This window comes from Loxodonta africana, chromosome 24, assembly GCF_030014295.1.
Source record: "Loxodonta africana isolate mLoxAfr1 chromosome 24, mLoxAfr1.hap2, whole genome shotgun sequence".
NCBI classification, from domain to species: Eukaryota; Metazoa; Chordata; class Mammalia; order Proboscidea; family Elephantidae; genus Loxodonta; species Loxodonta africana.
The window spans coordinates 59,653,213-59,680,845 of NC_087365.1; the positions used below are offsets into that span (position 1 = coordinate 59,653,213).

The 27,633-nt window shown below is 43.3% G+C and overlaps 1 protein-coding gene across 1 annotated transcript in view; it reads left to right on the plus strand.

Annotated features, from left to right (window-relative positions):
- Window positions 1–18,688, plus strand: part of CDH26 (cadherin 26) — a 45,322-nt gene extending 26,634 nt beyond the window's left edge. Inside the window, 6 exon segments of the mRNA XM_064276442.1 lie at window positions 8,615–8,778; window positions 8,780–8,797; window positions 11,688–11,959; window positions 14,835–14,895; window positions 14,897–15,041; window positions 18,573–18,688. Of these exon segments, the coding sequence (XP_064132512.1) occupies window positions 8,615–8,778; window positions 8,780–8,797; window positions 11,688–11,959; window positions 14,835–14,895; window positions 14,897–15,041; window positions 18,573–18,688 (776 nt within the window).
- Window positions 18,689–27,633: the final 8,945 nt, after the last annotated feature.

Sequence of the window (27,633 nt, forward strand, 5' to 3'; positions counted from 1 at the left end):
ATACAGAACTCTCCACCCAACTGCTGCAAAATATACTTTTTTTTCTAGCGCACATGGAACATTCTCTAGAATAGACCACATATTAGGGCATAAAACAAATCTTTGCAGAATCCAAAACATCGAAATATTACAAAGCATCTTCTCAGACCACAAGGCAATGAAGCTAGAAATCAATAACAGAAAAACTAGGGAAAAGAAATCAAATACTTGGAAAATGAACAATACCCTCCTGAAAAAAGACTGGGTTATAGAAGACATCAAGGAGGGAATAAGGAAATTCTTAGAAAGCAACGAGAATGAAAATACTTCCTATCAAAACCTCTGGGACACAGCAAAAGCAGTGCTCAGAGGCCAATTTATATCGATAAATGCACACATACAAAAAGAAGAAAGAGCCAAAATCAGAGAACTGTCCCGACAACTTGAGCAAATAGAAAGTAAGCAACAAAAGAATCCATCAGGCACCCGAAGAAAACAAATAATAAAAATTAGAGCTGAACTAAATGAATTAGAGAACAGAAAAACAATTGAAAGAATTAACAAAGCCAAAAGCTGGTTCTTTGAAAAAATTAACAAAATTGATAAACCATTGGCTAGACTGACTAAAGAAAAACAGGAAAGGAAACAAATAACCCGAATAAGAAACGAGAAGGACCACATCACAACAGAACCAAATGAAATCAAAAGAATCATATCAGATTACTACATAAAATTGTACTCTAACAAATTTGACAACCTAGAAGAAATGGATAAATTCTTGGAACAACACTACTTACCTAAACTAACACATACAGAAGTAGAACAACTAAATAGACCCATAACAAAAAAAGAGATTGAAATGGTAATCAAAAAACTCCCAACAAAAAAAAGTCCTGGCCCAGATGGCTTCACTGCAGAGTTCTACCAAACCTTCAGAGAAGACTTAACACCATTACTATTGAAGGTATTTCAAAGTATAGAAAAAGACGGAATACTACCCAACTCATTCTATGAAGCTACCATCTCCCTGATACCAAAACCAGGTAAAGACATTACAAAAAAAGAAAATTTTAGACCTATATCCCTCATGAACATAGATGCAAAAATCCTTAATAAAATTCTAGCCAATAGAATCCAACAACACATCAAAAAAATAATTCACCCTGATCAAGTGGGATTTATACCAGGTATGCAAGGCTGGTTTAATATCAGAAAAACCATTAATGTAATCCATCACATAAATAAAACAAAAGACAAAAACCACATGATCTTATCAATTGATGCAGAAAAGGCATTTGACAAAGTCCAACACCCATTTATGATAAAAACTCTCACCAAAATAGGAATTGAAGGAAAATTCCTCAACATAATAAAGGGCATATATGCAAAGCCAACGGCCAATATCACTCTAAATGGAGAGAACCTGAAAGCATTTCCCTTGAGAACGGGAACCAGACAAGGATGCCCTTTATCACCGCTCTTATTCAACATCGTACTTGAAGTCCTAGCCAGGGCAATTAGGCTAGACAAAGAAATAAAGGGTATTCAGATTGGTAAGGAGGAAGTAAAGCTATCACTATTTGCAGATGACATGATCGTATACATGGAAAACCCTAAGAAATCCTCCAGAAAACTACTGAAACTAATAGAAGAGTTTGGAAGAGTCTCAGGATATAAAATAAACATACAAAAATCACTTGGATTCCTCTACATCAACAAAAAGAACACCGAAGAGGAAATAACCAAATCAATACCATTCACAGTAGCCCCCAAGAAGATAAAATACTTAGGAATAAATCTTAGCAAGGATGTAAAAGACCTATACAAAGAAAACTATAAAACTCTGCTACAAGAAATTCAAAAGGACACGCTTAAATGGAAAAACATACCCTGCTCATGGATAGGAAGACTCAACATAGTAAAAATGTCTATTCTACCAAAAGCCATTTATACATACAACGCACTTCCAATCCAAATACCAATGTCATACTTTAAGGGAATAGAGAAACAAATCACTAATTTCATATGGAAAGGAAAGAATCCCCGGATAAGCAAAACATTACTGAAAAAGAAGAAGAAAGTGGGAGGCCTCACCCTACCTGATTTCAGAACCTATTATATAGCTACAGTAGTCAAAACAGCCTGGTACTGGTACAACAACAGGCACATAGACCAATGGAACAGAATTGAGAATCCAGATATAAATCCATCCACGTATGAGCAGCTGATATTTGACAAAGGACCAGTGTCAGTCAATTGGGGAAATAATAGTCTTTTTAACAAATGGTGCTGGCATACCTGGATATCCATTTGCAAAAGAATGAAACAGGACCCATACCTCACACCATGCACAAAAACTAACTCCAAGTGGATCAAAGACCTAAACATAAAGACTAAAACGATAAAAATCTTGGAAGAAAAAATAGGATCTACCCTAGGAGCGCTAATACAGGGCATAAACAGAATACAAAACATTACCAAAAATGATGAAGAGAAACCCGATAACTGGGAGCTCCTAAAAATCAAACACCTATGCTCATCTAAAGACTTCACCAAAAGAGTAAAAAGACCACCTACAGACTGGGAAAGAATATTCAGCTATGACATCTCAGACCAGCGCCTGATCTCTAAAATCTACATGATTCTGTCAAAACTCAACCACAAAAAGACAAACAACCCAATCAAGAAGTGGGCAAAGGATATGAACACACATTTCACTAAAGAAGATATTCAGGCAGCCAACAGATACATGAGAAAATGCTCTCGATCATTAGTCATTAGAGAAATGCAAATTAAAACTACGATGAGATTCCATCTGACACCAACTAGACTGGCATTAATTCAAAAATCACAAAATAATAAATGTTGGAGAGGCTGCGGAGAGACTGGAACTCTCATACACTGCTGGTGGGATTGTAAAATGGTACAACCACTGTGGAAATCCATCTGGCGTTATCTTAAACAGTTAGAAATAGAACTACCATACAACCCAGAAATCCCACTCCTCGGAATATACCCTAAAAATACAAGACCCTTCACACAAACAGATATATGCACACCCATGTTTATTGCAGCTCTGTTTACAATAGCAAAAAGCTGGAAGCAACCAAGATGTCCATCAACGGACGAATGGGTAAATAAATTGTGGTATATTCACACAATGGAATACTACGCATCGATAAAGAACAGTGACGAATCTCTGAAACATTTCATAACATGGAGGAACCTGGAAGGCATTATGCTGAGCGAAATGAGTCAGTTGCAAAAGGACAAATATTGTATAAGACCACTATTATAAGATCTTGAGAAATAGAAAAAACGGAAAAGAACACATACTTTTGTGGTTACAAAGGGGGGAGGGAGGGAGGGAGGGAGGGAGAGGGCTTTTTATTGATCAATCTGTAGATGGGAACTGCTTTGGGTGAAGGGAAAGGCAACACTCAAAACAAGGAAGGTCAGCCTAATTGGACAGGATTAAAAGTAAAGAGGTTTCCGAGATAAAATGAAAGCTTCAAAGGATAGCGAAGCAGGGGCTGGGGTCTGGGGAACTTGGTTTGAGAGGACTTCTAAATCAATGGGCAAAACAATTCTATTATGAAAACACTCTGCATCCCACTTTGAATTGTGGCACCTGGGGTCCTAAATGCCAACAAGCAGCCATCTAAAATACATTAATTGGTCTCAACCCACCGGGAGCAAAGGCAAAGGAAGAACACCAAGGTCACACGACAACTAAGAACCCAAGAGACAGAAAGGGCCACTTGAACCAGAGACCTACAATATCCTGAGACCAGAAGAACAAGTTGGTGCCCGGCCACAATCGATGTCTGCCCTGTCAGGGAGCACAAGAGACAACTCCTGAGGGAGCAGGAGACCAATGGGATACAGACCCCAAATTCTCATTAAAAGACCACACCTAATGGTATGATTGCGACTAGAGGAATCCCAGAGACAATGCTCCCCAGAACTTCTGATGGCACAGGACAGGAACCAACCCCGAAGACAAATCATCAGGCATGAAAAGGACTGGTCAGTGGGGGGGAGAGAGATACTGATGAAGAGTGAGCTAATTAAATCAGGTGGACACGGGAGAGTGTGTTGGCAACTCTTGACTGGAGGGGGGATGGGAAGATAGAGAGAGAGGGAAGAAGGTAAAATTGGCACGAAACGAGAGACTGTAAGGGCTGACTCAATAGGGGGAGAGCAAGTGGGAGAAGGGAGTAAGATGTATGTAAACCTACATGTGACAGACTGATTGGAATGGTAAATGTTCACTTGAAGCTTAATAAAAATTAAAAAAAAAAAAAAAAGAACATTTCAAATCTATCCTGAAGTACAACACTGTCAGTGATAGGATAATATCCATACGCCTAACCAGTTAATACGACTATTATTCAAATTTACCACTAGGGCCAAAGATGAAGAAATAGAAGATTTTTATCAGCTGCTACAGTCTGAAATTGGTCGAACATGCAATCAAGATGCATTGATAATTACTGGCGATTGGAATGCGAAAGTTGGAAACAAAGAGGAAGGACCAGTAGTTGGAAAATATGGCCTTGGTGATAGAAAAAATGCCAGAGATCGAATGATAGAATTTTGCAAGACCAACGACTTCTTCACTGCAAATACCTTCTTTCACCAACATAAACAGCGACTATACACACAGACCTCGCCAGATGGAACACACAGAAATCAAATTGACTGCATCTGTGGAAAGAGACGATGGAAAAGCTCAATATCATCAGTCAGAACAAGGCCAGGGGCCGACTGTGGAACAGACCATCAATTACTCATATGCAAGTTCAAGCTGAAACTGAAGAAAATCAGAGCAAGTCCATGAGAGCCAAAATATGACCTTGAGTATATCCCACCTGAATTTAGAGACCATTTCAGGAATAGATTTGATGCATTGAACACTAGTGAGAGAAGACCAGACGAGTTGTGGAATGACATCAAGGGCATCATCTATGAAGAAAGCAAGAGGTCACTGAAAAGAGAGGAAAGAAAGAAAAGACCAAGATGGATGTCAGAGGAGACTCTGAAACTTGCTCTTGAGCGTCGAGCAGCTAAAGCAAAAGGAAGAATTGATGAAGTAAAAGAGCTGAACAGAAGATTTCAAAGGGCCTTTCGAGAAGACAAAGTAAAGTATTATAATGACATGTGCAAAGAGTTGGAAATGGAAAACCAAAAGGGAAGAACACACTTGGTGTTTCTCAAGCTGAAAGAACTGAAGAAAAAAATTCAAGCCTCGAGTTGCAATAGTGAAGGATTCTATGGGGAAAATATTAAACGACTCAGGAAGCATCAAAAGAAGATGGAAGGAATACACAGAGTCATTATACCAAAAAGAATTAGTCAATATTCAACCATTTCAAGAGATGGCATATGATCAGGAACCGATGGTACTGAAGAAAGAAGTCCAAGCTGCTCTGAAGGCTTTGGTGAAAAACAAGGCCCCAGGAATTGGTGGAATATCAATTGAGATGTTTCAACAAACAGATGCAGCACTGGAGGTGCTCACTCGTCTATGCCAAGAAATATGGAAGATAGCTTCCTGGCCAAATGACTGGAAGAGATCCATATTTATGCCTATTCCCAAGAAAGGTGATCCAACCAAATGTGGAAATTATAGAACAATATCATTAATATCACACGCAAGCAAAATTTTGCTGAAGATCATTCAAAAACTGCTGCAGCAGTATATCGACAGGGAACTGCCAGAAATTCAGGCTGGTTTCAGAAGAGGATATGGAACCAGGGATATCATTGCTGATGTCAGATGGATCCTGGCTGAAAGCAGAGAATACCAGAAGGATGTTTACCTGTGTTTTATTGACTATGCAAAGGCATTCGACTGTGTGGATCATAACAAACCATGGATAACCCTGTGAAGAATGGGAATTCTAGAACACTTAATTGAGCTCATGAGGAACCTTTACATAGATCAAGAGGCAGTTGTTCAGACAGAACAAGGGCATACTGCATGGTTTAAAGTCAGGAAAGGTGTGCATCAGAGTTTTATTCTTTCACCATACCTATTTAATCTGTATGCTGAGCAAATCATCCAAGAAGCTGGACTATATGAAGAAGAACGGGGCCTCGGGATTGGAGGAAGACTTATTAACAGCCTGCGTTATGCAGATGACGCAACCTGCTTGCTGGAAGTGAAGAGGACTTGAAGCACTTACTAATGAAGATCAAAGGCCACAGCCTTCAGTATGGATTACACCTCAACAAAAAGAAAACAAAAGTCCTCACAACTGGACCGATGAGCAATATCATGATAAGCGGAGAAAAGATTGAAGTTGTCAAGGATTTCATTTTACTTGGATCCACAATCAACAGCCATGGAAGCAGCAGTCAAGAAATCAAAAGATGCATTGCATTGGGTAAATCTGCTGCAAAGGACCTCTTCAAAGTGTTGAAGAGCAAAGACGTCACCCTGAAGACTAAGGTGCGCCTGACCCAAGCCATGGTATTTTCAATCACATCATATGCATGTGGAAGCTGGGCACTGAAAAAGGAAGAACAAAGAAGAATTGACGCCTTTGAATTGTGGTGTTGGTGAAGAATATTGAATATACCATGGACTGCCAAAAGAACGAACAAATCTGTTTTGGAAGAAGTGCGGCCCGAATGCTCCTTAGAGGCAAGGATGGCGAGACTGCGTCTTACATACTTTGGATATATTTTCAGGAGGGATCAGTCCCTGGAGAAGGACATCATGCTTGGCAGAGTACAGGGTCAGCAGAAAAGAGGAAGACCCTCAATGAGGTGGATTGACACAGTGGCTGCAACAATGAGCTCAAGCATAACGATTGCAAGGATGGCTCGGGACTGGGCAGTGTTTCTTTCTGTTGTGTATAGGGCCGCTATGAGTCAGAGCTGAGTCGATGGCACCTAACAACAACAACAACAAAGATCCTAGGGCTTAAGGAAGTGTAGAAACCCACTACGCAAGTCTCGAAATATGACCCCTTAAGGTATGTGAGATTGCGAAGAGAAAAAAGGAAAACCACTAGGATCTGTGTTCAACTTTTTATTTTTACTAATCCATGTGGTTTTCAAAATATTCAAATAGTTTTCATTTTCCACCCATAATAGAAGAGAATAAAACTGAAAACCAAGGACATTGTAAATCTCTACGGAAACAGACTGACTGCCACATCTTTCTCCTATCGAACCTCTGGTGGTTTTGAACCACCAATCTTTCGGTTAGCAGCCGATCGCTTTAAGCACGGTTCCACCAGGGCTCCTTATCCATAATAGGAGAGAAAATAAAATTGAAAAACAAGGACATTTTACAATTGTTAGACACTCAATAGACGAATTCAAATAGAGAGCAGCACTCTAGACCAAGAATGATGGTAATGTTGATCATGTAAATGAAATCTCAGACTATTAGTTTTAGAATGATAATGTCTTAGATGAATATTATATAAAATTAGAAGTGAGGCGTGGAAAATGTATTTCTAAGGACAAAAAGAAAAGACAGTATTCTGCAGTTAAATAATTCCACTGAAACGGCTTTACCATGCAGTGTTGTGCAACAATAACCTGGACTGTCTCCATTTGCTGAAAGGATGCGTGACATTCTTTCATTTTTCAGGATGTCTGTGTACCAAAGTTTACTTGACATAAAGAGGTTTGCCAGGCTTAAATTCTTATTGAAATGCCTAATAAAGTGGTTTTTCACTTAAAAAAAAAAAAAAGGAAATATTTGTTTTCTTTCCCTCTTTCTCCTGGTCCCTTTCAGGGCGTCCTTCACTGACTACCCAGATAAAAACCAAACCGCCCCTATCCTGCCGCACCCCGGCCCCTGCATGCCTTCTTCTTCTTCATAGCAGCTATTTAATTTACTTATTTCATTTATTGTCTAAGCCCACTTGCCTCCATGTCCACTTAGTTTTCACCTATTTTGTTCACAGCCCCTAAAACACCATCTGGCACATGGTAGTATCCATTGCTTAACCAGTGACATAAATTACTATCCTTCAAGGGTGTCATTTAAATTACAAAAAACCTTATAAATCAAAGTTAAACGTTTTTTAAATAAGAGCACTGCATCAAAAATTATATAGTCCCTGTAACATAATATTACATTTGAGTGTTGTTTCGAAACCCTTCCCTGGCTTGGTAAAAAGCTGTGCCCTCAAAAGCAAACCCGGGGAACAAAATACACGTTGTTATTTTGACATGTTTGTCCAGAGACATTATGTTGTCACCAAAAGTATTGAATAACAGGCAATTTTAGGGATTTCCACGTGTTAGGAAAATCATCACCTTGATCCAAACAATTGCAGGCGTCCTGTTTTAGAAGAAGAGCAGGGTTTTCCAGACAGCGTCAACTAGAATGTATATTATTATTTTTTAAAGATTCTAAGAAAAAAGAGTGCATTGAGCTGGATTTAAGAGAACTTTCAGAATTATTCAGCCAGAGACACCAAACCACAAGAGGCGTTGATTTCTGATGTTGGTTCTGTCGTAGCGAAAGGGTTTCCAACCCCTTAGGGCAGTGTTCAATAGCAAGAGAAATATCTAGGTAGTTGTGCTGAGGGACCTGCATTTTCTTTCTGCACCAGCATTTCTTTGTCTCACTGACACTGAAATGGTGATTTTTTCTTTCAGTAAGAGATACAGATTCCCAAAGGTTGAGTCAGCTGTGGCGTGCTGTGTCTCCTGGTTCAAGGCCGTGATTTGACACTTAGATCAGCTTGGAGAGTAAAGTTCAACATATGGGATGGCAATGAAGAGGGGCATTTTGATGTTTTGACTGACCCTGAAAACAATGAAGGAAATTTTAAGCATCCTCAAGGTAAAACTATAACGGAAAGTGTAGGTTGTAGATGCTGAAGTGTTTTTCTGTAGGATAGCTAATATTATGCGGGAAACCTGGGTTTAATTCCTGGCCAATGCAACTCACGTGCAGCCACCACCCGTCTGTCCATGGAGGCTTGGGTGTTGCTAGGATGCTGAACAGATTTCAGTGGAGTCTCCAGACTAAGATGGACTAGGAAGAAAGGCCTGGCAATCTACTTCCAAAATCAGTCAGTGATAGCCCTGTGGATCAAGATGGTCTTAGCCTGTCTTGTGTGGGCTCACCATGAGTCAGGGGACTACTTGGCAGCAGCTAGCAGCAACAACAAGAAGGTAAAATCTGTAAATGTCTACAATGTGCTCAGCATATCATGTGCCATGCTTCCCTGAATCCTCATGACAGCCTGGTGGGGAAAGCAGGGCCTGGTTATAACTTCCGTGCTCGGACACTCAGCTTCCTGCCTTCCTGTGCTCCTCCCACCAAGATAATACCAATCTCAAATATTATTATTATTTTCTCTCTCTGTCTCTCTCTTTTATTGTGCTTTAAGTGAAAGTTTGCAATTCGAGTCAGTTTCTCATACAAAAACTTAATCACACATTGTTATGTGACCATACTTGCTCTCCACCCTGTATTTCCCGTGTCCTTTCAACCAGCTCCTGTCCCCCTCTGCCTTCTCATCTTGCCTCCGGACAGGAGCTGCCCATATAGCCTCATGTGTCTACTTGAGCCAAGAAACTCAGTCCTCACTGGTATCATTTTCTGTCTTATAGTCCGGTCCAATCCCTTTCTGAAGAGTTGGATTTGGGAATGGTTTTAGTTTTGGGCTAACAGAGAGTCTGGGGGCCATGTCCTCTGGGGGCCCTCTAGTCTCAGTCAGACCATTAAGTTTGGTCTTTTTACCAGAATTTGAGGTCTGTATCCCAACGCTCTCCTGCTCCCTCAGGGGTTCTCTGTTGTGTTCCTTGTCAGGGCAGTCATTGGCTGTCGCTGGGCACCATCTAGTTCCTCTGGTCTCAGGATGATGGAGTCTCTGGCTTATGTGGCTCTTTCTTTCTCTTGGGCTCTTATTTTTCTTGAGTCTTTAGTGTTCTTCATTCTCCTTTGCTCCAGGTGGGTTGAGACCAATTGATGCATCTTAGATGGCCGCTTGCTTTTAAGACCCCAGAAGCCACTCACCAAAGTGGGGTGCAGAACGTTTTTTTAACGTTATGCCAATTGACCTAGATGTCCCCTGAAACCATGGTCCCCAGACCCACACCCCTGCTACTCTGTCCCTTGTAGTGTTTGCTTGTGTTCAGGAAACTTTATCTTTGGTTTAGTCCAGATGTGCTGACCTCCTCTGTATTCACCTAAGATAATTCTTGTCTACCATCAATTTAGTGAATACCTCCTCCTTTCCTCCTCCCGACCTCGAAACCATTAAAGAATGTTTTTTTCTGTGTTTAAACCTTTTCTTCAGTTCTTATAATAGTGGTCTCATACAATATTTGTCTTTTTGGGACTATCTAATTTCACTCAGCATAATACCTTCCAGATTCATCCATGTTATGAGATGTTCTGCGATTTCAAGAATTATTTCTGCATGACTTTGCATTAACATTTTCTTTTCTACTTTAGATAAAACTTAATAGATTTGCATGGATCTTAAAAAGTTCATTTTTTTCCTGATGTGATAAAAAATCAAAATCTTTTCTTCAACCCTAAAAGTTATTTTTGTTTTCTTCTAATTTTAAAAGAAATTAAAACATTTGTGTGGGCCCCCATCGCTGTGCCTCATGGAGCAGCTGGCCTTGGATGGAGGTATGATCTCATTTTACAGACGAGGAAATCAAGGCCCAGAGAGGCTGGTTCGTTTTCATGAATTTGCACAGCCAGAGAGTACAGTAGGCCCCCACCTGTTTATCTGAGGTTTCGCTTTCCACGGTGTGAGTTACCTGCAGTCAACCGTGGTCCGAAAATGTTAAATAAGTGGTGTGATAAAATTCCAAGCCTTCCTGCTCCATCCTGCCCAGGGACCACATTCACATAACTTTTATTACAGTATATTGTTATAATAATTCTATGTTATGATTAGTTATTGTTATCAATCTCTTACTGTGCCTAACTTATAAATTAAACTTTATCATAGGTATGTATGTATAGGTCAAAACATATATATATATAGGGTTTAGTACTATCCGAAGTTTCAGGCATTCATGAGGGGTCCTGGAATGTATCCCCTGTGGATAAGAGAGGTGGGCTACTGTATAGGTTTCTCACTGGGGCAGCCTGAGTCCAGTGCCTTTTATCTTAATCACTCTCAGCTGGCCCTAGAGTATCCAGGGTCTGCAGTGTAGTACAGGACTCAACTCGGGTCAGGTTCAAAGCTGCTCTGAGTCAGTGGGTCTGGTGAGGTGGAGATTCTGCCTGTCAGTATAACAAGCTCCCCGGTGCAGCTGATGGTCCAGGGACTACACTGTGAACAGCCAGGCTCTCTAGACATTAAACCAAATGCCCAGGGTTGAATTTTCCAAGAATTTCTAACCTTTCAATCTTTTCAAGTTACCAACCACTTTGTAGCCTGAATAATTATGACTAACAGCATCTCTGTTTCCCTAAGTTTCCGGATTTTCTGCGGTGGGTTTTCACATAAATATTTCATCAGGTTTTAGGATTTTTGTTGCATTTTTCATAACCTTCTGATGGATGGTGGCTCTTTTCAACCAGAAAAGGAGGAGGAAAAAAAAAAAAAGGAACTCCATTAGTGATTTGAAAATGAGCTGAAGACTGTCTTTTGATCATTATCAAAGACAATGTAAATAATAAATGCAGTGCAGAAGCCACACTGCTCTGGTTCTCAGAGTTGACTCGGTGCTGATGACATCTTCCCTCTTGGGTTTTGCAGCCTTTGGATTACAAAACTCTCCCAGCAAGAAAGCTTGTCATTTCCATTGAAAATGAGGAGTGGCTCATCTCTTACGAAGGGGCCAAGCTTCAGAAGCCAGTAGAGACTGGGGCCAGAGCCACCGTGAGTATGGAGGTGATGGAAATCAATGAACCACCTGAACCATCTGCCTTTCAACTGGGGGCCTTCATCATGATTGGAGAGGACAGCACCAAGCTGGAATTCAGCTGGGAATTTTTAATGCTACAGATCTGGATAGAATTTCAAGCCGTGTGAGGTGAGAAAGGTCAGCTCCTTAGTTGGTACAGATGGTTTGCACTTGACTGCTGACCTAAAGGTGGCAGGTTCAAACCCGCCCAGCAGGTACCAAGGAAGAAAGGCGTGACTACCTGGTTCCTTTAAGATTACAAGAAAGCCCTATGGAACGTTCCACTCTGTAACACGTGGGGCCACCAGGAGTCAAACCGACTTGACAGCCACTAACGACAACTACATAAGGTGAGAAGAGAAGAGTGGAGGGAGGTTTTTAAGTGGAATCAGCCACATCTCCAACAGGACTTCTGCCTGAAAACTCGCTGCTTTGAAAGAAAAGCTCAAAGTGACGTAGGTGTTGGGGAGGTTGGCTCTTGATTGGTTATGAAAACAGAAGCCGCCACTAGAGAACTCCCCGGGGACCCCGTTAAATGTCTGTGGTGGTCGCTTTCTTCGACCCTGCTGGGCAGCACTCACTTGCTCGTCTCCCTTTGCCCTTAAACATCCATGTTCCCTTATTCGGTCTTCATGTTTGTATTAGAATCATTTGTTCTGAGCTTCTATCTCCCTCTTCCCTTGAGCTTGTAAACCGGCAGCAACAGAAGTGCTTTGTTTTTAAAAATAAAGTTTCCAGCATTTAAAAGTTAAGAGATTTTACATAACAACCTGAATTTTCAGGATGTTCTTGAAACATTGGAAGATCTGGCCTCATTGGGCCTGTCTCCATGGGGCCCCCGGAGGTCCTCCAGGCCCTTTTGTAAGGCCTTGGTCAGCAGTTGGCCCCCATCTCTGTCTGCTTGGCCCTGGAGTTTGGGCATCCTTCTTTTTTATTTATTTCCATTTTTGGTGAAAATTATGCACAACAAAGCATACACCTGTTCAACAGTTTTTATGTGTCCAGTTCCCTGACAACAGTCACGTACTTCACATTGTGTTGCCATTATCACAGTGTCTGCCCTGATTATTTCACCACCGTTAACTTAGATCCTCTGCCCCGCAACGTTCTCGTCTGTGCTTTAGAGTGAGTCTTGTCATTTCAAGAGACTCCTGCTTAGAGCAATGCTTCTGTCGGGAAGGACCAGATTTTATTTTTTTTAATTTCCAATCCTCCAAGGAGTGATAATTTTGCAAAATGTAATAAAAAAGAACTACCCTAAAAACGGTCATGCATGTGGAGGTCCATGGGAAAGGGCCAACGATGCCCCACATTGCTGCATGCTTGCTCTAAGTTGTTGTAACCATCTCCTCACAGGGAGCTGGTCAAGCATTCACGGAGCTGTGGGTGGGGCCGTGCCCCCTTGAGTACCCCAGCTCTTAAGCATTGGCTGTCAAGGGTGGTGTGCAGCAGAACCCTGGGGGGACCATGCAAATGCAGATAGCTGGGCCTCACCCCTGGAGGTTCTGATTCAGTAGGCCTGGGCCGGGGCCTGAGAGATGCATTTCCTACAAGTTGCCAGGTGATGCTGAGGATGCTGGTGGGGATCCCACTTTGAGAACCAATGGCCTAGGGCCTGAAAGTCATTCATTGTTGTATTCCCAAGGAGCCTTGGTGGCACAGTGGTTAAACACGCTGCTGCTAATCACCAAGTCAGCCATTCAAAAATTCCAGCTGCTCTGTGGGAGAGAAATGTGGCAGTCTGCTTCAGTAAAGATCACAGCCTTGGAAACCCTAAGGGGCAGTTCTATTCTGTTCTACAAGGTCACTACGAGTTGGAATCGACCCGATGGCCACGAGTTTACCAGTTGTAGTCCTGTCCTTTGAGTATTCTTGGCACATAACTAAACTAGTTGTCACTGAGGCGACTCTGACTCATGGTGACCGTGTGTGCATCAGAGTCGAACCGCACTCCATTAGGTTTCAATGGCTGATCTTCCAGGAGATCACCAGGCCTTTCTTCCGAGGCACCTCCGGGTGGATTTGAACCTCCAATCTTTTGGTTAGCAGCTAAGCACTTAACCATTTGTACCACTCGGGGACTCGGGCACATAGGCAGGCCCTCAATGAGTACTTGGATCGCAAAGTTAAGGACTGAATAGTCTGTTCACATTAGCCTCAAATATTGCTTTTTCCACTGTGTAGGCTGCGGGTTTTTTGTGGTGGGCCGAGATGTGCCCTGGGGGACGTTTTAAACCCTATGTATCACAATGGTCTGGTACCATTTTGCATGGGGTGCCCATCAGTCGAGGGCTAATTTGATGGCAGCTAACAACAACAACCAGCACCTAGAGGCAGGGACCAAAACCAAAAAACCAAACCTATGGCTGTTGAGTCGATTCCGACTCATAGTGACCCTATAGGACAGAGTAGAACTACCCGATAGGGTTTCCAAAGAGCAGCTAGTGGATTTGAACTCCTGACCTCTTTAACCACTATGCCACCAGGGCTCCAGAGGCAGGGATGGAGTATCCAATAAGCGAGGTACACTTGGGCTTACTTTTGCTTACTTACTAATCCATAGTGCACAATTTCACCTGTTTTTCACCACATTTGTGCGTTACAGATTAGTAAATAAGCACAAGTAAGCCGTGTGTGTGTGTGTGTGTGTGTGTTTAAGCCGTGTGTACCTTACTTACTGTTAATCCTCCCTTGCCTAGAGGCAACTGAAGACTGGTTCTTTTCCAGGATAGAACATTGCCCTGAGGTAGTTCCAGTTACGTTTAGCCCAATAAGGAGGAGACTTTTCCTGATTCTACGGAATGTCAATTTGGCAACTAATAGAGTACTCTGAGTGTCTTCCCTGTGCTTCCCATTAAATTCACGAGCACTCTTGGAGCTTAATTCTTCTTAGAATTTCCCAAATTACTTGTGGCAGGAATTGTGTTTGCTGTGATATATTTGAATTGGTCTTTGATGTAATTTTGATTTTAAACAGTGTGTGTGTTTCCTTAAACAAGCTATAAACTGGTTCATGATCCAGCAAGTTAGGTCACCGCTGATGAAAACTCGGGAGCAGTTAACCACCAGGAAGCAAATCAACTGAGAATCCCCTCACGTGAAGGACAGCTTTTACCCCATCCCTGTCCATGCTGTTGACGATGGTGAGTGTTTACCCGAAATTGGGGAGAGTGGGTGTCCTTGCTTTCTGAGGGAAAACAACACGGGTGAGAGTCTTTTGGCACAACTGGGAAAAATATCAAACACATCTTTTTTTTTTTTTAATCACTATCCATCCATGCCGGTGTTGCTTTTGGATGATAATCCTTGAAATGGCAAACTAGAGACAAATGCCATTGGGAGAGGGGTGCTTTTGTTGAGAAGAGGTGATTAGACCCATGATGAAGCTTCAGTCAAACCCAAAGTCTTTTTTTGTTTTTTAAATCTGTCCCTAAGACAAAGTTTTAGCTTTTTGTCAAAGCCAATGATGTGGAATATTTAGCACAGTTTTCCTGTACTTGGAACGGCGTATAAGCTCAGGCAAATGTGACTCGATGAGACAAATTTGCCATAGACCAGGGTGGGTGGTTTTATAAGCATGTTTCAACACGTTTCTGCAATCCTCCAGGCTGAATTATTAAACTTGCCAAAATATTAAGTTGAATAAAAATTTTCAAATAACTGATAATTTTGTTTAAGATAACCTGTGAACTAAAACCCAGGGTCCCAGTGATATGGAGTGTACGCATCCCACTTGCATATATTTAGTAGACTGTTGGCTATGAGGATATTAAACGTATATTCCTAATCAGTGCTAAGTGAAGAAAAAGAAAGTGGCGGGGGGAGGGGGCCAGCGTTCTAGGGTCCCATGATTCTGCTATGGGTGGTTTCACCATTGGCATTTTTTAAAATTAAACTTTTTTTTTTTATTGTGCTTTAAGTGAAAGTTTACAATTCAAGTCAGTTTCTCATACAAAACCATATACACACATTGTTATGTGACCCTAGTTGCTCTCCCTATAATGTGACAGCACACTCCTCCTCTCTACCCTGTATTTCCCATGCCCATTTAACCAGCTCATGTCCTCCTCTGCCCTCTCATCTCACTTCTGGACAGGAGCTGCCCATTTAGTCTCATGTATCTACTTAAGCCAAGAAGCACAGTCTTCACCAGTATAATTTTATGTCTTATAGTCCAGTCTAATCTTTATCTGAAGAGTTGGCTTAGGGAATGGTTTTAGTTCTGTGCTAACAGAAAGTCCAGGGGCCATGTCTTCTGGGGTCCCTCCAGTCTCAGCCAGACCATCAAGTCTGGTCTTTTTACAAGAATTTCAGTTCTGCACCCCACTTTTCTCCTGCTCCATCAGGGACTCTCTGTTTTGTTCCCTGTCAGTGAGGACATTGGTGGTAGCCAGGCACCATCTAGTTCCTCCAGTCTTAGGCTGATGGAGTCTCTGGTTTATGTGGCCTTTTCTGTCTCTTGCGCCCACATTTTCCTTATGTTTTTGGTGTTCTTCATTTTCCTTTGCTCCAGGTGGTTTGGGACAAATTGATGCATCTTAGATGACCGTTTGCTAGCTTTTCAGACCCCAAACGCCACTCACCAAAGAGGGATGTGGAACACTTTCTTAACATACTTTGTTATGCCAATTGACCTAGATGTCCCCTGAAACCATGTTCCCCAGACCCCTGCCCCTGCTACTCTGTCCCTTGAAGTGTTTGGTTGTATTCAGGAAACTTCTTATCTTTTGGTTTAGTCCAGTTGTGATGACTTCCACTGTATTGTGTGTTGTCCTTTCCTTCACCTAAAATAATTCTTGTCTATTATCTAGTTAGTGAATACTCCTCTCCCTCTTTCACCACTCTCATAACCATCAAAGAATATTTTCTTCAGTGTTTAAACCTTTTCTTGGGTTCTTATAATGGTGGTCTCATACAATATTTGTCCTAATTTCATTCAGCATAATGCCTTCCAGATTCCTCCATGCTATGAGATGTTTTACGGATTCATCGTTGTTCTTTATCGTTGCATAGTATTCCATCGTGCGAATATACCATAAGTTGTTTATCCATTCTTTGATGGGCACCTAGGTTGTTCCCATCTTTTTGGGCACCTAGGTTGTTCCCATCTTTTTGCTATTGTGAACAGTGCCGCAATGAACGTGGGTATGCATGTATCTATTTGTGTGAAGCTCTTATTTCTCTAGGATATATTCCAAGGAGTGGGACTGCTGGATAGTATGGTACTTCTATTTCTAGCTTTTTAAGGAAATGCCAAATTGATATACAAAGTGATTGTACCATTTTACATTCCCACCAGCAGTGTATAAGTGTTCCAGTCTCTCCACAACCTCTCCAACATTTATTATTTTGTGTTTTTTGGATTAATGCCAGCCTTGTTGGAGTGAGATGGTATCTCATTGTAGTTTTGATTTTCATTTTTCTAATGGTTAATGATCGTGAGCATTTCCTCATGTATTTGTTAGCCACCTGTATGTCTTCTTTGGTGAAGTGCCTGTTCATATCCTTTGCCCATTTTTAATTGGGTTATTCACCTTTTGGTTATTGAGGTTTTGCAGTATCTTGCAGAATTTAGAGATTAGATGCTAATCATGTTTGTGGTGTCCAGAGTAGTCTCCCAGTCTGTAGGTTGTCTTTTTACTCTTTTGGTGAAGTGTTTAGGTGAGCGTAAGTATTTGATTTTTAAGAGCTCCCAGTTATCTAGTTTCTCTTCTGCTGTTTGTGCATTGTTAATAATGTTTTGTATTCCGTTTATGCCATGTATTGGGGCTCCTAGTGTTGTCCCTATTTTTTCTTCCATGATCTTTATCGTTTTAGATTTTATATTTAGGTCTTCGATCCATTTTGAGTTAGTTTTTGTGCATGGCGTGAGGTATGGGTCTTGTTTCATTTTTTTTTGCGGGTGGATATCCAGTTATGCCAGCACCATTTCTTAAAGAGACTGTCTTTTCCCCCATTTAATGGACTTTGGGCCTTTGTCAAATATCAGCTGCTCATAGGTGGATGATTTTACATCTGGATTCTCAATTCTGTTCCATTGGTCTATGTACCTGTTTTTGTACCAGTACCAGGCTATTCTGACTACTGTGGCGGTATACTAGGTTCTATAATAAGGTAGTACAAGGCCTTCTACTTTGTTCTTCTGGTTAGGGGTGTGGGTGGAGCCACCAGTGCTCAGGTCCCTGATGTGGGTAGGTGAGGACCAGTGCTTAATAGGCAGAGCAATGTCAAATGTCATGAAATTGCCACTGCTGTTGAAATGGGCCTGCACAGGTCTCTGCAGGGTGAAAGGCATTCGAAGCCCTTGGACCCCTTATGCCTGTGCCTGGGCAAAGGAGCTGTGTCTGCCCTGAGTTCCTGGCTTAGGGGAGCTGGCAGATTACTTTTTTCCTGTTTGTTAATTTGTTCCCTCTCCAAGGCCGGGAGAATGGCTCAGGGAGTGTGGTAGGTCCTACTTTTGGCACAGAAGGTGCAGCAATCTCTGAAGCCAGCTCAGGCCTAGTGTGGAGTGGGAAGGGGGCAGGTAAATGGGACAGCAGTTTTTCCCAAAGGGGTATTTTTGATTTGCGCAGTAGGTTAGGCACATATACTTATCTTTTGCCGATTGAGCGCCACTTGTCACCGATTCTGGAGGCATGAGTGGACTCTCTGTCCCTCGGCCTCTCCTGATGTGGAAAGTGCATCCTCAACACCACTGCTTGCCTCACAGAGCTTTCGCCAGCAGATCTGGCCTGCAGGGGCCTGTTCCCGCTGGGTCGGGCCTGGCAACTCCTTGCTGCTCCTGAACCGTGTCTCCCTACCCCACCGCTCAGTCTACTTCCTCAACTTTGCCTTTGATGTTCAGAGCTCCTAGATTGTCATATATCATCGATTCACTTGTTTTTTTGGTCTTTGTTGTAAGAGAGACCACAGGAAACATCTGGCTACTCCGCCATCTTGGCCTGCCTCCCACATACTAGTATGTTTTTATAACTTTTTTTCTTCACAATTGTTAATGAAAATCCAGTTTTACTTGTAGAAAGGGCAGGTGAGTGTGAAAATAGACACAGGCAGAAAATGGAGCCAAAAGTCCTGGCCTCTCTGTTGGCTAAAAAAGGAAGAGAAGCGATTATTAGAAGGTGTTAAAGAGGAGATGCCAGTACCACACTGAGCTGTCTCCTCCATGTAATTACAAGTACTGAAAAAATTAGAAAGGGAATCATTTTCTCACCATGCAATTCAATGATATTTAAAACCCTGTTTCCCAAAAAAGTTAAATATACTCTTTTGTAAGCAATAAGTGTCTCACACTTTAGAAAACAGGAATTAACACAGATCTGCCAAAAATTATTGAGTAGTTGTGTCCTGTCCCCTGGATGCCTGGCCAAGAGGGTTGTAGGGGCCAAGTCCAGCCTGTGGTCTGCTTACCCAGCCAGACTCCTGGGGAAATGCTGCCTTCTTGTTCCTACAAACATGTTGTTTGGGCTGGTGGTGACTTCTCTTTCCTTCTTCCTTAACCAGTCTGTGGGGCCCTGGATGATACAGACCGTTCACACCAAAAGGTTAGAGGTTTGAATCTACCCAGAGGTGCCTCTGAAGAAAGGCCTGGTGATCTACTGCCAATAAGTCAGCACTGAAACCCTGTGGAGCGCAGTTCTGCTCTGACACACGTGGGTTGCCATGATTTGGGGTCCGCGGATGACAAGTGGTTTTTAACCAGACCGTAAACTTCTCGAAGAAGACACATTCCTCCTGGTAAGCACAGTAATAGGTCAGATTTACTGAGCACCCTGGGGTACGCACCCTGCAGACTTAATCCCACTGAATTATCACCAGAACCTGCGGGGGAGGGCTCTTATTTCCCTTCCTGCTGGGAGGAAACCAAGGCCTGCAGGCTTCCATTTCCTGCTGTCTCTTGGTTCCCTTCCAGCGTCCTGCAAATAGTAAGGGCACATGTGGTGACTGGCTAAATAAACCGTTATTCACATCCTGTGCCGAAGCTGTCATTTGTGATTTATTGGGGAGCCTGCTATTTTAAAATCTGCTGCAAACCGTAAAATATCTTAAATGAAATCATTGCCAAGGTCCATTGCCTGCTTTATTTTCTTTAACATTTTTATTTCATTATTGAAAGAGCCTGTGTTAAAATAACACAAATCCAAAGCAAAAGTTCCCTCAGTCCCATCCCTAAAACTACACAGTGTCGTTTGTCTATGCCACCTTCTAGATCTTGTCCATTGCATATCCAATTTTTAGGTACCGCTGGTGGTACAGCAGTTAAGTGCTCGGCTGTTAATGGAAAGGCTGGCTGTTCAAACCAACCATCGGCTCTGCAGGAAAGAGACCAAGTGATCTGCTTCTGTAAAAATTACAGCCTGGAAAACCCTACGGGGCAGTTCTACTCTGTCACATGGGGTTGCCATGAGTTGAAATTGACTCAACGGCACCCAGCAACAACAACCAAGTACCACAGATGATAGGATGCAAGCATCTGTATTTACAATGAGCAGGCAGTTCCCTTTCGCTAGTGTTTTTCCTCATCTCTCCACCATCCCTTTCCCTCTCACACTTTTTCTCCCCCTCATCATAAAGTTTATTTCTGTTTGCATGTGAGCACAGGACAAGGGAAAGGCGTGGAAGGATACACACACCTGCTTTGTTTTCAACTGTGAGGATAGGCATTACCTTTTCGGTAAATCAGTATATTCCCCTAGGGCACAAATGAGATGCTCCCATTGACGGCATGTGCATCAGGTCAATTCCGCTTGGCCCTGGGGACTCTGGGACTCCCTGCTGTGGATAACCTCACTAATGACTGACTGCTGGTTCCCTGAGAGGTGGACCTTCTAGAAGATTCTGTAATATTGGTAGAATGAACACATAGTCAATGAAAACCTGAGAAGTGGGGCTTTCACCACAGGTCGGGCATATCACCCACCTGTACTTCCGTCTATCTAACTGGCCATTAAGGGGTCCTGCTAGCGTGACAGTTAACTGCTCGACTGCTAACCAAAAGGTCTTCAGCTTGAACCCACCCACAATGGCTCCATGGGAGAAGGACCTGGCAATCTGTTCCTGTAAAGTTTACAGACTAGGAAACCCTAGGGGCAGTTCTACTCTGTCACATGGGGTTGTTATAAGTGTGGTAGACTCTAGGACACCTAACAACAACAATATACACATTTTAGAGCTATTTATTTGCTTAAAAAAATTTTTTTTGAATACTTTTAAACTCACAAGAAGTTAAGAATTAGTACATAGAGTCCTGTGTGCCCTTCACCCAGCTCCCCCCAGTGGTAACATCTTTACATAATCACAGTACATTATCAAAACCAGAGCACTGATGTTGGAACAAAACTAAACTACAGACCTTATTTGGATTTCCGATTTAATGAGCTACGATCTTAGTACAAATTTACTTTTCTGATATAGAACTGAAAGAGGTATTTGAGGCCCAAAAGCCACGGTATCTTATAAAATTTTTATGATGGAAAGCTTCTTATAAAGAATTCAAGAATTCCATGTCTTTGCTCAGGCTGCATTTGAGTTAAGATAAAAATGTGCTCTTCTGTTTTGCACAAAGATAATGAGACCCCACTGGAAGGGCTTGTACCTTGATGGGTGTGTCCTGCTCTCCCGGCAAGGGCTGGCTTCACCGGGGTGTGGCCCCTGCAGTTCCACAGGCCCCAAGCTCAGAAGGGCCCCTGAGCTTGGTTCAATGCTCTGTGATTGCCATTTTGAAATTACTAACTTAAAAAAAAAATTATTTTATTTGTTGTTGTTTTTGAGGTTATACACAGCAGAACATACACCAATCCAACAATGTCTACATGTATACTACAATGGCATTGATTACATTCTTTGAGTTGGAAAACCATTCTCACCCTCCTTTTCCGAATTGTTCCTCACCTATTAACATAAACTCACTGCCCCCTAAGTTTCCTATCTAATCTTTGGAGTTACTGTTGTCAATTTGATCCCACATAGATAGTTCTCAAAAGAGCACAATGCTCAAGGCAGACCTTCTTTACTACCTGTTGGCTGCCCAAATCTGTTGTCCTCGTTCCGACTCATAGTGACCCTATAGGACTGAGTAGAACTGCCCTATAGGATTTCCCAATAACCTTTTGGTTAGTAGCCGAGCTTTTCACCACTGCACCACTAGGGCTCTCATTCTTTACTAGTTAAGTTAAATTATTGCTCGGTTTTAAGAAGGCTTTGAAATTCCTAACTTTTGGACAAGGGACATTGTGTTTTCATTTCTCCCTGAGTATCACAAATTACGTAGCCAGTCCTGGGTTTTAGGGATGGTTGTGCGCCAGGTCTCAGGGATGGTTGTGTGCCATTTACAACTGTTAAGACCATGGTTGTGACACAAAGCCAGCCTGACTGGACTTTAGCAAACCCAAGATGGGACATGGAAATCTAATACTCTCATGCCCTATCCTCACAAAGCAGTTATAAAAGTTGTCCATGGATTTTTGGTCTGGATGTCTGCACAACTCTCATTAGAATTACTGTACACCTAAAAAAAAAAAAAAAATTTTTTTTTTTTTCCTAGTTCTATATTCCCATCCCTTGGTAATTTATACAAAACAAACACCTCATCCTTCTTGAATTTAGGGATACTGTTTAAGGAGTCTTGGTGGAGCAGTGGTTAAGGACTTGGTGCTAACCAAAAGGTTGGTGGTTGGAACTCACCCAGTGACTCCAATGGAGTCTGTTTCCATAAAGATTACAGCCTTGGAAACCCTATGGGGCAGTTCTACTCTGTCCTATAGGGTCACTGTGAGTTAGAATCAGCTCGATAGCAACAGGTCTGGTTTCTTTTTTTTTTGGTTTGGGGTACTCTTTCAGTCAAGAGCTGAGAGAAACAAATATTCCTGGGGGCACTGATGCTAATATGACCATGTAAAGCTCTCTCTTGCTGTCCTGTCTGACAGTGTGGAAAGCCTTTAAAATTGGGAATTTGGAAGGTTGTGGAGGTGGCTAAAAATATACCTCACGTCTGAACAAGCTAAAACGAGACGTTAACGTGGAAAACAAACTGGGCATGGTGAAAACTCATCTTTCTAACGATTTGACAGCAGAGCTGTTCCTAGTCCCGGGTGAATTTTTTTCTTTTTGCTGCTGAGTTGCTAAGGACTTGGTCAAAGCTCGAATATCCCTCTGCTGTGATCCTTTAGAGATTTTTACAAGTTTTGAGCTAAAGGGAGCTTAGAATAATCTAGTCCATAATTTTTAAACCTTTTGAGCAGCAGAATCCTCCTTTTCAAATGAGATCCTGCGAAGAACGTCATTATTACTAAGACAGATCAAAGTGGTTTTGTGTTTGTCCTAATTTTCTGTGCATTGACACTTCCATACTCATTACCAAAAACCAAAAAAACCCAACCCATTGCTGTCAAGTTGATTCTGACTCATAGCAACCGTATAAGCAATCAATAAAAATAGTAACTCTGTTTTGCTGAAAATCAACAATATCAGTTGGATTTTGGGGATGAAGTTTGCAAACTTATGCTATCCTCAGCCCCTGACTCACTGCCTCCCATTGTTGTAAACTGGTTTTTAAAATATTCAGAAAATTTGATTTACGTAGATAAGCAGTTTCAAATGTTAACGGCTTTGAAGTAGCTCACTCTATAATATCAGGATTCTCATTAAGCAAACATGATACTAGAAGCTTCATTCTACTTTCACAAAAGCCTTTTAACGTGGCTTCCCAAATTAACAAAGGGGCACTCAATCAGAAAGATTTTTTTCTTTTATTATTAAAAATGGTATTAAATGTTATTATTAAAGTAATTTGGAGATAATTAAAAGGAGACCCAAAAACTTTTCCTGGAGTATCTTCAAGGAGGCTTGGGCCCTGGGGGGTGGAGTTTGAAACCAGTACCCAAGTCCAGAGAGGCCCAGAGAGGGGATGTGCTACTCTCTTGGGGACCACAGTGTCACATCTGGCATGGGGGTGGGACCTACAGTTGGCTTCAAGACACAAGTTAGGGGGCCAAACTGCCCTGTGGTCCCCTGGGAAGAAGCCAAGTGCAGACCGGGGCAGTGCCTTCCTCTGGGCTGGGATAGATGGCTGTGTCCTTGGTCAGCACTGGGTGGAGAAGTGGTCAGGGCAACGGGGTCTGGAGGATCTTCTTCTGGGAGGCTCTCGGGAACCAGGACAGGCCAGCCAAGGGCCAAGCGGCCCCAACCTGGGATCCCTACACAGAGCCACGCAGGCAGGGCGGCACGACTGTTCACAGCTGACCACCTCTTGCTCTCTGGCTTCTGCTGAGCGTGTTGAGGTCAGCTCACCTTGGTAATGTGCACCTGTCGTGTGGTTTCACTGTATTTGTGTGTGTGTGCTCCTGGACGTGTTCAATTGGCCACGACTTTATCATTTCTCAGATATGTCTTATGGTATGCAATGTTGCTGTTGCCATAGGCCCCATGTACAAGGGAACAGAGTGCTTTCCATGCCTGCGCCATCTTCATGATCGCTGGTGTGTTCGAGTCCATTGTTGCTGCCGCTGTGTATTTTTAATGCCTTCTAACCTAGGAGGCTCATCTTCCAGCACTATATCGGACAATGTACTGTTGCGATCCATAGGGTTTCTGCTGGCTGATTTTCGGAAGATCATCAGGCCTTTCTCTGGCGTCTTAGTCTGGAGGCTCCACTGAAACCTGTCCACCATGAGCGACCCTGATGGTATTTGAAATGCCTGGTGGCATAGCTTCCAGCATCACAGCTACATGCAAGCCACCACAGTATGACAAACCGACAGATGGGTGGTGGCAGATAAATGTAGTACATGGGGGTTATTACGTGGTATCTGGCCGACTTATGTGCATACGTGTACACATGTGTGCATGCCCACCCCCCGCATACAGCCCATGCTGAGTGGACCTGTGGGCAGGAACTGGGGCCCCCGCTGACCACCCCCCACCAGGCGGCGGGCAGATTTATTCAGTTCAAGCTCAGAGCTCTGTGCTTGGTGTTTTGAGCAGAGGAAAAAAAAAAAAAAACTGATTAGAAGACCCGGTTCTTTCCTCGTGTGCCTTCTAACTTGGTTGCGGGTTTGTGATGAATTATTGATCTTATGGGGTCTCTAAAGTTGCTGAATCAGGGCGAAGAGCCGCTGCCTGTTCCTGCCTCGGGAGTTTTGAAGTTGAGTCTGCACAGCCCAGCCCCCTTGCACACACTGCCTGTCATTAATTATCTATTCAGCCTCTTGAAGGGGACGTGACTGGACTTCCAATGCTCCGGCCAGGGCTGCCCAGTGGGTTTGTTGGCAGTGGGAGCTTCCTTTCCCCGTGGCATGTGGTCACACAGTGACCTCAGTCACCCAGGGCACACAGCCAGCACAGGGGTAGATAGACAGGTGAGCCCTCCCACACGTACCTGAGGGCCCAGGCCTGGAGTCAGTGTTCTTGGCTAAACCGAGGGCCCCAGGAAGGCTCCTTCTGTGAGCCAGAGGGAGTCCGGGGTGGTTGCTGCCAGAGCTGACAGTGGGAGACGTGGTTGAGTGCTGGGGCTGTGTGGTCCTGCAGGATAGATGGAGTCACGGAGGAGTCTAGGGCTTCTCAGCTCTTCATTCCTGGCCCTGGCTGTTTCCCACCTTGGCCCTCATCCCTGGATTCTCACTGTCTTCATGCTGCATATGAACTTGCCTTCCAAAGAGTGTCGAGAGCTCGTGATGGTTAACAGGCCCTTCCCACCTAGATTGATTCCAGACGACACCCTACCCAGAGGTATTTGAAGGTAAACAGTAGGCTGAAGCCCTTTAGTCTCATTCATCCATTCAGGCAACAAGCATTTATTGAGTTGCTCAGACTAGAAAAAATCAAAAAGAGCTCCCTGCAGGTGACCTGGGCCCTACAAGATGGCCTGGAGTTGGATGGCAGGTGTGGATGTTCATTCCAGGGGAAGGAAACAGTAGGTGCGAAGGCTCAGAGGAGGGAAGGGGCCCCACGCAGGAACATCGGGCTGGCCTGGGTCAGAAGAGATGGCTGTTGTATTTTTAAGTTTGAATGTCTATTGGGTTTAGGAGACCATGAACCACTACTGAGGGTCTCAGGCTAGGGAGGGGTATGAGCAGATCTGAGCTCTAGGAAATGACTCTGATGGCTGTGTGGAGGGTGGACCGCAGTGGGAGCAGCTGGAGGCTGGGAGATGGTAAGAAGTGGAGCAGTGAGGGAGAGGAACTGCACTAATGACCCCCAGCCAGAGCAGCCCACGTAACGGCTCAGTGTGGGTCTTTAGCAGATAGCCTTCGTAGTGGGACTTAGGGACCCAGGCTCCTTCTGCCGTGTGGTTCTTTGGTCCATCAGGAATGTGGACACTAGGTGGCAGACAGAGAGAGAGCGGAGGATCACATGGCAGGTTTGCATAAACCAGTTGCCGTGGAGTCGATTCCAACTTGTGGCACCCCACATATTAACACATGGGGCCTATGGAGTAGAACTGCCCCATAGGGTTTTCTTGACTGTAATCTTTACAGAAGCAGATTGCCAGGCCTTTCTTCTGAGGCACGCCTGGGTGTACTTGAACTTCCAACCTTTTGGTTAACAGCTGAGTGAGTCCATTAACTGTTTGTACCACCTGGGGACCCTGGGGAGGTTTGCACAGGCCAGGTAAATGTGTGTCCTGATACCATCTGGAAACCCTGGTGGCATAGTGGTTGAGTTTGGCTGCTAACCAAAAGGTCGGCAGTTTGAATCCACCAGGTGCTCCTTGGAAACCGTATGGGGGCAGTTCTGCTCTGTCCTATAGTGTCGCTATGAGTCGGAATCGACTTGATGGCAATGATTTTTTTTTTTTCATTTTGATACTGATTCTGAAGTCATCTAATAGACCAGAGGTCTGCAAACTTTTTCTTGAGGGATCAGATAGTAAATATTTTAGGCTTTGTAGGTCAAACAGTCTGTGTCATGAGTACTCAGCTCTGCCCTTGTAGCACAAAAGCAGCCATAACCCTGTTGTTATTGAGTTGATTTTGACTCATAGCGACCTCATAGCACAGAGTGGAACTGCCCCATAAGGTTTCCAAAGAGCAGCTGGTGGATTCGAACTGCCTGCCTTTGAGTTAACAGCCATAGCTCTTAACCACTGCACCCCAGGGCTCCAAAGCAGCCATAGACTATATGTAAACAAATGAGCATGGCTGTGTTCCAATAAAGCTTTATTTATAATAGGCGGTGGCTGGATTTATCCCACAGGCCATAGTTTGCTGACCCTTGTAGTGGGGTTTGCACCATACATTTGGGAAAGCATTGAGGAGGGGGTGTATGAAAGGAAGGGAAGTAGGTTTTGGGGGGTGATGAGAACTGTTACAGGAATGTTGAGCCTCAGGTGTTTGTAGGGTATCCAGTGGTTGGCTGGAAGTCTGGCTCTGAATGTGACAGAAGAGGGGTACCCCTGACGGAGATGACTTCACCATTGGTCAGGGGATGGTAGAATCCATGGCTTGATGGATTCAGTCCCCCAGGAGACCAAGATGGATTCAATCTTGAGCATTCAATCCCCTTGGGAGACCAAGAGCTTACCCTGAGGAATAGCGGTGGTGTGGGGAGACCACCCTCTTGTGGGGAAAGCAGTACCGTGTAAGCAGAGTCAAGGGTTGTACTCAGGTAGGCCTGTGGGTCAGGAGGATGAGCCTGGGGCGAGAGAGCATAGCTGCAGAAAAGAGGGAACACTTGTCCAAATGAGGATCCAGTGGTGTCGTGGACGAGGAGGGATCTAGGGCACATTGGTGAAGGTAACACCCCAATGAATGCACCCACAAGAGGACAAGAGGTGGTGGGAAGTCCTCTGGAGGGGAACGATCA